Raw genomic sequence first — 10,070 nt, forward strand, 5'->3', positions numbered from 1 at the left:
TAGTCCACATCTTGTTAGTGCATATAACGTTAATGCTGTTTGTTGGTAGTGCCAAGATCTATGTGCAATGCAGTTATTGAGAGATTCCAAAGGAAACTAGATCTTTTGAAGACTAAGTTCCTAACACCTTGGAGTATAATCAATTACTCAAAATCACTGCGGCAAATCATCCTTTGTATTTTATGTCCCTATTGCTTTCGGTGACCAACAAACTTGAATCCTTAATTTGAAAACTTCCATTAGAGGTGGGGAGATGAATCAAAGAAGTGATGCTCTTTAGTAAGATGACAAATGGTCTATGAACCCAAAAGAGATGGAACACTAGACATCTGAAGACAATGGCTGATGAATGAAGTACTACTCACCATATGGTGGCGGCAGTGCGCGCATAACCAATATATCTCATGCAAGAGATGTTTTACAGATATATATGGAGGACCACAATAGCCAATTGGTGAGGAACGTTGTGTCGTAATCAAGCATTCAACCATTTGGTGGGGTATAAAAACTTCCAATTACTACTTTGCAGATATTGCCGCCTCTTGCTGGGAGATGGCAGTTGTGTTCATTTTTTAAAGGACAACTAATATGGGATTGACTGCATAACCTACAATATCCTAATATGATTGCTCAAGCCATATAACCAGACCCATGTGTTAGTGGGAAATGGTAAAACCACATGGGGGTCTATTTAGCTGAGGCATGGATGCAGAAGTTTCAGACCTTGTAGACCTCCCAAGTAGGCTACATCATTTTATTACTACCCCAGCAAAGAGGACTCCCTCATTTGGGAAGCCTACCTCACAGGCAAATGTACTATTATGCTTTTCCTGTAGAATATGATGCAGTGAAAGGGCTCTATAACTATAAGCAATTGCGGCATTGGTATGGGTTATCCCCTATCCGGACTAAACTCAAGCTTCTACATGGCTAGCCATACTAGATAGGCCCCTAATGGTGGATTATCTCATACAAAGAAGGCTAAAGATTTGAAATATGCACATGTGATGCAGGGAGAAGGGCAAGGAAAAAAAGAATTAAACCACAAAAATAAAAGATAGAAGTAAAAGATAAGAGAATATACCTTCTCTTAGGATCTGAAAGGGAGCCTACCCCAAAATATATTTTTATAAGGCCTAAAATAAACCCCCCTTCTCTTATTCCCTTGTCCTTGTCAAACAATTACATATTTATAGAAGGAAAACCCTAAAACCTGACTTGCTCCCTAAGAAACTTGGATCAAAACTAAATTTTAACTTTTCAACTTTAAAAAAGTAAACTCTGAATTCTATCCCTCAATTCTGTACACTAGAAAGAGATATACATACCTTTAAAGGAACTACAAACCCAAAATAATCCCAAACTTAAAATATATAGAATAGTAAAATAAAAAAATAAAAAAAACTCATTACATCATTCTCCTATGGATGGGAGAAACTTGAGCTCGAACGAATGGAATTAAAAAAAATTTCTTGCGTTATCTTCTCCACTTTTTCCAACTGGAAATTTTCATCCTTTTTCTTATCAGACATTTGACTGTTGGACCTAATCCAACAAAGTTGTAATATGCTTGGAAGATCAACTGTGATGCCAATATCTCTTACATCTTCCGCCATTTGTATTTCATGCATTATAATTTGCTCTACTTATTAAATGGTGTATGATTAATCCTTGGATTTGTGGTTGATTTTTTATCCTCTGCAGCTTTATATTATTGTTCCTCATATTACATTCTACTAGGTAGATATTGTAGATCTTATTTTACTATTTTGCCAATAGGTTCTATCAAGACTATAGCAGGATAAGTAGATGTCTATAATGGCATTGTGGTATTTGGATCTCAAATATACTGATCTCAAGGTTCTGATATCAATTGATGCAGAGAAAAGGAGAATGAAAATGAATAAATCAAGAAATAAAAGATGAAATAATATACCCTATGTCAAGGTATGCAAAGCAGTCCACCTCGAAAGATGTTCTCACAAGACCCAAAATAAACTCTTTTTTTCTTCTCCTTTTTACTTCGACAATTACCTATTTATAAAAGGAGAACCTTAAAATCTAACTTATCCCCTAAGAAACACTGTGTTGAGGATTGATGTCTTGTATTTAGAGGAAATAGATTTGTCAAGGTAGAGTCAATATGACATACAAAGGTATTTCTGTAATTTGTACCATCTATCTGAGACTTGATATATATTGTTGCGATAGGGGGGTTATTAGAGTTAAGGGAAATACACTGATTTCTTTTGTAATAAGAGAGAATAGAGAGGCGTGAGGAAGAGAGCGATTGTAACCCTATTCTCCATTGCTAGTAAAAAAGCTCTCATCTCCCGTGGACGTAGGCACGTTACCGAACCACGTATATCTTTATGTTGTGGTTGGTTGTCTCTTTCTTTTATATTTCGTTTTTTCTTTTTTGTTTTCGTAGATTGCTTTTTCGTTTAAACACACTGATCAATACGAAATTCTAACCCTTCATCGTTAAAAGTTAACATTCTAAATTCTACTCCTCAAGTCTCTACAACACAACAAGACATACCACAATAAAAACAAAAACCCAAAATACCGCCAACCTAAAACTAGAAAATATTAAACTAAAAAACTTATAGCAACAACATGTTGTGTAAGGCAATATAAAACTCAGGTAGCCACCCATTGCTCATTTGCCCTTTTACTTGTAAGATATGACACTAGTTTTTGACATTGTTTGATGTAGAATGGAGAATTCTACCATCGGTTGACCAATTGTTCTCTCAATGGTCCTTCCCCTGTTTCTTAAAATTGCCAAAAAGAAAGAACGGAATTACCCAAAAACCAAAGATTGAACAACTGGGAACCAGCATTACAGGACTTCTTTAACATGAGCTCTGTTGTGGTTTGAGGAGTGACTCGAGACTATTCATAGAGGTGCATCCTTATGTGCTCAGGGCCAGTACAGTTAGAAAGCCTAAGACTTCTAATAGACAAAGAGCACTGGTAGTTTAAGGAGATTCATGTAATGATGCACATGGATCAAAGGGGACTAAGCAAGCCAATGAAATCTCTCACCCACTATTGATGAAAACAAGAACATCTCAATAGTCTATTCCAATCATGTTTATAGGAGAAAATTGCACAGCATGGGGAGCTGAGGGGGTCTCTAATTCTTACTTAATAATTACAAGCTTCTAAACTTTTGTAAACTCTCCTCAGACAAATACAATTGTGAAAAAGGTTATAGAAAACCAATAGCTAACTTAGATCGCCCATTCGGATTTTTGATCCGAATCACTAAACTGGTCATTAAAAACTTAACAGAATTAAAAAAAAAAACAAAAAACAAACAAAAAACAAAAAACAAAAAAACAAAACAAAACAAAAAACTGGGGCCGGATCTGACCCGTTCTATCAGAGAACCGGTCAGTTCCCGATGTTTAGCGAGAATTGGTTCATCCCGACTATTCCTAATCCATTTCAACATTATTTTCAAAATTCCTTGTGAATTAATTTATTGGTTGATAAAAGTTATATGTTAACATTCACGAATAGGCAAAGGAACCCATCAGCAAATGCACACTTGCTCCCTTTAGCAAAAGCATACTTAGGACATGACTATTAGTTTTTGAACCTCAATTTTTTATAACTTTCTTGGGATAAGTTGTTCGACCACAAATTTTCAAGATGTTTTCTACTTTAAAAATAAAATAAAAAGTCACTATTGCACCCTAAGATTGCATGGCAAATCGCAATAGAAAATGAATATAAAAAATCCCAATTTTTTGGACTCCCAATCTAGGTACTCAAATTTAATTTTCTTTTCTTTGATGATTCATTTCATTTACTGATTCTTAGTTGAATCCCGAAATTCCAGGCTTGAGTAAAACCTGCTCATGTGGCTGTAGGTTTATGAGCACCGAAAATGAAAAACAGAAGTTAGGCTATCTTCTTTGGAAATGTATATAATAAGGTCATTTCTTTTTGCTATAAGGATATTATAGTTATTATTAACAGTTAGATGTGAAATCTAATGATTGAAAAATAGGTATACTGTCCAAAATAAATTTTTTTTTCAATGTTGTGCTACACTTCAATACGTAAATATCACATCCTATAACTTTTCTTGTACCAAAAATATATACTCTCTTAAAACACGATATCTTCTTTTTCTCTCTTCCAATTAAAAAAGAAAAAAGCGAACTCCCGTGTACAGTGGCATGGATTGGACATACGACAGAGAAATAACATCTAGTTTCTCTCCACAAAATGAGTGCGATTATCCCATAATTACCAAGTGATAAAAAAAGGGAATTTCAATTATCCAAGAATTTTTTTTAAAAAAGTAGGGTTTTCCGATTATCAGAGAATTACTCACCCTAACAAGATTATCGAATAAGAGGTATTTTGGTATATAGTATATCCTCATCTGGACTCAAGCCATCACACACTCTCTCTCTCTCTCTCTCTCTCTCTCTTTAAACAGTAAATTCACTTTATCTTTGAACAGTAAATTCACCTTTCTCCTCTCTTCCTTTTGGACCTGGTTGTTATGCGGCCAAGCTCACATATGTAGAATTGAAGGCTTCTTAATAAATCTATTTTTGAGATAGATTTTAAGAGTTAATTTTTAAAGATATGTAATCTCTAACATAAAGATCATGAACATAAATAAATAAATAAAATTTAAAAACTAGAAATGATAATTCTAATAAAAAAATATTTTGACCATTAGTTACCATAATTTTTAGATAGAACACCTACTTGCATCCATCTTTAAGATGGATGCTTTACACTTTCTGAAATGCATATGTAATTTTTAGATAGAACACTTACCTGCAAAAATCTATGCTTTACACTTTCTAGACCGCATATGTATAAATGCAATCCAGCCCACATGAAACAAATTTTCCTCCTTTTTTAACAAACTTTTTCTCTCTATCTCAAGAGTCCACATGTTAACCCTCCCAAACAACAAGAAAGAATTCTAATGAAAACTTAGAGAAATCAACATTAAGAGACAAAAAAAGAAATAGCCAAATAATTTTCTTTGGCACATTACCTTTTGCTTTAATAAAGGAAAAAAATTATGCACGTGCCGTCCTCTTTACATCCAAGGTTTTTGTTTTGGATAATTATACATCCAAGGTTCACCACCCAAATTTTGACCTTGGTTAACATGCCCATGAAAACAAATTTGCAAAAAAATAAAATAAAAGTTTCGAAGAAATAAATAATAGATGTCTATTTTGATGGACTCAGAGCTTTGGGGTTAGAAGAGCTCAAAATTAACTTTTTAAAAAAAATTAAAAAAATTTATATGATTTTTTATTAAGATTGTACGTAATGAGACCGTTTACCATAAAATACAAGGTGGTCATAATTACTTGTAATCATTTAATGTGAAATTTGATATTTTGGGTGTATAATAAAGTTCAAAAAAATTTCTTTCGAAATTTGAGCTTGGTCAATGAGATAGATGCAACACCCAATTTGACATCCAATGATCAAAATTAGTTGTGACTACTCTGTACGGAAAGTAAATGGTCCCATTCCATACTTTCCAATTTTTAAAACCGTCTCCAATTTGAGGTCAAATGAATCCTAATTAAATAGTATACCTATGAGTGGCCAAGACTGGGAGTATAAGTATTCTTCGTGATAAATTACATTTACGATGTTGACCATTATACCCTTTCAAGGCAACGGCTTTTATCCCAAGTTTGATCTATGAGGCCACTGATATCACATTCCAATAAGTGTAAAATAGTAATTTGCGCATGGAATATAGAAAAAAGAAAAATAAATAATAACAACGACGACAATTAGCCCATCCAAATTTGAAGGGCCAAAAAAATAAAAAATAGAAGGGTGTGCTTTTGCAAGGTCACAACTTTAAACAATCGAATTAAGTTGCATGTCCATGAGATGCAATTTCAATATTGGTAATTCGATGTGAAAATATTTTTTTAACTTTTATTATAAAACTTTACAATTCAAAAATAGTTCTAACCAATCATATCCATAAATGCATAAAAATCTTGAAAATGGACGGTCCACTTAATGTGTTACAAGTTGTGTTATTCTTAAAGTTTGATATTTTTTTTTCGTCTATGTGCGTGTTTATATATATATATATATATATATATAAAATATATATATATATATATATATATATATATATATATATATATATATATGATGTTGAGAAAAGCAATTGTATCATTTTTTCCGTATTTCGAGATATCGAGATGGCCAATTACATTATTTCCTAGCATTTTGATGACAGACATGATCAATTGGATGTTTTTCCAACATCAAAACCAACTTTCTCGATACTTTAATTCCACAGATTAGGCCATTAGAGTGTCAATCTTACAGAAACTTTTTCCAAAATGAAAAAAATTAAAACCTCTGAGGCTCAGGCTATTGTCCAAGCAAATTCCGCATGGAGTTCCGATAATGAAGCCCACAAAACAAAAAATTAAAGAAAAAATAAGAGACAAATAGCTTATTCAGAAATATCCCCCAAAAATTTCACAGAGCTATAATTAATATGTGAAAAACATAGAAAAAAAAAAAAAGCAAAAATAGGGATTTGCTTACAGAACTTCACATCAAAACCAAAAAGAAAAAAAAATCACTCTAAAAAAAATTACATGACCGATTTTAATTCAATTTCATACACATATATTACACGAAGATCGCATAGCGCATGCTATCACGTACCATAAGGTAATTCATCTCTGAAATCCTTGGAATCTCCCCAGAAAACCACACCCCATCTCGTGATTCTGGCCAACTCGCCGGAAATTCACCAGGAAAGTCCCCTTCATGCCTTGAAACACAAGCCAAAACAGCCAATGGTGCTCTGAAGATGCTGAGGAAGCCGGATTTCCATGGATTCCGGCCAATTTCCGGTTGAATTTCCGGCAAGTTCACCGGAGCTACCGCAATATTGCTCTCATCTACCACCCTAGAGCTGCCTTTTAGGCTCTTGCACATGGCTAAGAGTAAGCTCCACATAGTGGCTTCCTTCGCCCTTTTTCGGTCGAATTTCAGAGTCCTCTGACAGGAAAACAGATGGTTTTATTGGGTTGCTCAGTGGTTCTTGGATTTGGCCGCTAGAAACTGGTTTTTGAGAGAGAGATGGAGGGATTGGATCACCCGAGAATGGGTTATGGCCTGGATGTGTTTTGCCGGAAACTGAAGTTTTTTGGCCTGAAAACAGATTGGGTTTCAGGTTTTGAGCTTGCTTTGGTAGCCGGAAAACTGGTTTTCCGGCGAAATTCTGGTTCTGTAGCTCGTAAAAACTTTTTGGGGCATGAGAGTTGCCCAAGTGGGGGTGGTGTTCGCCCATGGCCTTGGGTTTTATATAAGGGGAGCTTTATTAAAGTGTTTTTTATTCAAACCAATTATCTTACTTTTTTTCTCATTTTTTATCAGATAATTATGGGTGCGGTTTATATAGGGCCTAGGCTCTAAACAATCAAATTAGAACCTACCTTCAAATAGTATTGAGAAATGTGGTTTCAGTACTAAAAATCCTCGTGATAGCATTAAAATATATTTTCATCTTTATTTATAAAGGTTAAAGCTTCAAAAAATATTGTAGATCGACAGATCTATGAAAACTTGAAAAATTTTAGAAATTGATGATCCAAAAATACATTACAAAATATATTATTTCCAAAACTTAAAATCCCTTTTTTTCTTATGTCCATGCATCTTGATGTCGAGATGATCAATCTGAAGATATTTACGCATTAAAACAATCTCTTCTAGTAAAATTTTTGAGGTAGCTTCTAATTTGATTGGTTAGAGCTTGGGCTCTATATAAATGTTTTCCGAAAATTACTTGCAGAGTTTCCAAATGGCCTCAAGGGGTACGGCCTAGGTACAAAAACTAAAGCTGCACCTAAAAATTCTCTTATAGCCTGGCTAAGGTCTAAAAATACAGACAGGTGACTTAGATTGTCTATCAAATAATTCTTTCACAGGAGTGAACTCGGCAGTTGGAATCGACCACCTGGCCGAGTGAACTCCCTGAAAAAAATCAAGAGAAAAAAAAAAAAAAAAGTGTGATTTGTATAAGGTTGCAACTTTAAACAATTCAATTAAGGCGCACGTTCAAATTTTATCAAAATATGTAATTTTGGAGTAAAGATTCTTTAGAATTATCTTAAAATCTACTTTCATCTCTAATTATAAAATTTTAAACTTAAAAAATGGTTAAAATCAAGTAGATCTATAAAGATATGAAAATCTCAAAAATGGACGGTCTAGATAATATGTTACAAGAGGTACTATTTCTGAGACTCCGAATCAATTTTTTTTTCATATTCATACATCTCGATGTCGATATAATCAATTAGATGGTTTTTCAACATTAAAACAACATTTTTCGATGGATTTTTGAGGTGCGTCTGTAATTTTAAATTTAAGGTTGCAACCTTCCATAAATTTTTTCCTATTTAAAATAAAATGGGACTAGTTATGTCAAAGAACTAGCTAGAATTGCCCGGTTTCTAGAGAGAATCGGTTGGTTCCCAATATGTTAGCAGAATCAGACTGGTCCCGATGATTCCCAATATGTACTGGACTGTTCTAGTTTGGCATGTAGATTTTTTAAACCTTGGCTGAGGCACTCGAAGCCACCTAAAAATCCATTTGAGATCTAGTTTATAAATTTTAAAATTTTAAAAATACAAAGATCTAGTGGACATGTGAACCCTTCAAAATAGACCGTCGAGATAATGTGGTACGAAATTAGAGCACAAATTTATTTATTTTTCTTTCCCTCAGTATCATTAATGATTATCGTTGGGAGGAGGAATTTTGAATCTAAATTTTGAGGAGGGATATGGGGTATTGGCGTACTTTTTCCAACGGAGCCTGGGGCACTGCAATGGCTTTATTGTGAGGCCTCTAATGATATTTTTTGGAATTTTACGCCCTTTCTGGAATGTGGGGCCGGCCTTTGATAAAGTGGAACACTCCGCGTCGCTAGGGTTTCCCGAAACGTCCAACTTCTTTTAGTAATTGCACGTCCACTTCTTAGGCTGCTCCGACTTACCCCATTCATCGTAATATCCTCGGCGACTATACGCAAATTACCCGGCGATGCCCCGGGGTGGACTTCTCCCGGTCCCGCCTGGTCCTTATCTATGTGGGCCCGGCCTTGGCCCGGAAAATAAGGATAGCAATGCCCCGGGGTGGACTTCTCCCGGTCCCGCCTGGTCCTTATCTATGTGGGCCCGGCCTTGGCCCGGAAAATAAGGATAGCAATGCCCCGGGGCGGGCTTGCCTTGGACTTCTCCCAGCCCCGCCTGGTCCTTATCTAAGTGGGCCCGGCCTTGGCCCTTTTAAATTTAAGCGGGGCCAAAAATGGAAAAGAAGAAAAAATAAAAAAAGGTTTGCCAGGCTGAATCGGCCAGTACATACCCTCGCCCAAAGTTTGTGGCCCAGACCATACTTTTACAACGTCGGGCGGCCTGGCCCATTGCTATCCCTTTGCTATAACCTAGATATTTATTGGAAGTTAAAACAAAAAAAAGAAAAAAAAAGGAAGGGAAATTCTCGCATTTGAAGCGAATTTTTGGTGACAAGAGCGATTAGTGGTTATCACGTGATTTGCAATGATCAAGTGGAGCAGGGTTGAAAGATAATGGAGGAAAATCCACCAATAGATAAGGCTAAAGTAGCTTATAAGTCTTTTCAGAATATATTGTTTTATTTTATTTCTTTTCTTATCATTTTTTTGGCTTTTGGGTTTTTTGTGTGCATTTTTTTTGTCTTTAAAAGGAAACAAAGCAGAAGCAAGTAGGGAAAAAAAAGGTCGTTGGAAAATAATGCATAATAATTAAAGATGAGTAGCTTAAATTGACAATATTATTTTTGCCGCTATTATCTATACTATACTAGTGGATTTATTTTTGTTGCATGTAAAAGAGTAATAAGATATAAAAAAATGATAAAATTCCACCAATAGGTAAGGCTTAAAATAGCTCATACATATTTTCATAATATATGGTTTTATTTAATTTCTTTTCTCCTGTTTTTTTGCTTTTGGACTGTTTGAATGCATTTTGTTG

General features: G+C 34.7%; 1 protein-coding gene across 1 annotated transcript; it reads right to left on the reverse strand.

Annotated features, from left to right (window-relative positions):
- Window positions 1-6,500: 6,500 nt before the first annotated feature.
- On the reverse strand, window positions 6,501-7,334 carry LOC110008330 (uncharacterized). The gene has a single exon (XM_020675058.2). It carries the CDS (start codon window positions 7,000-7,002, stop codon window positions 6,670-6,672), a length of 333 nt encoding a protein of 110 aa, XP_020530717.2. The 5' UTR covers window positions 7,003-7,334; the 3' UTR covers window positions 6,501-6,669.
- Window positions 7,335-10,070: the final 2,736 nt, after the last annotated feature.

This window comes from Amborella trichopoda, chromosome 10 (assembly GCF_054954075.1).
Source record: "Amborella trichopoda isolate Santa Cruz 75 chromosome 10, AtrichopodaSantaCruz75HAP2 v2.0, whole genome shotgun sequence".
NCBI classification, from domain to species: domain Eukaryota; kingdom Viridiplantae; phylum Streptophyta; class Magnoliopsida; order Amborellales; family Amborellaceae; genus Amborella; species Amborella trichopoda.

Coding starts and splice junctions, on each gene's coding strand:
- LOC110008330 (XM_020675058.2), bottom strand. CDS start 7,002: ATGTGGAGCTTACTCTTAGCCATGTGCAAGAGCCTAAAAGGCAGCTCT.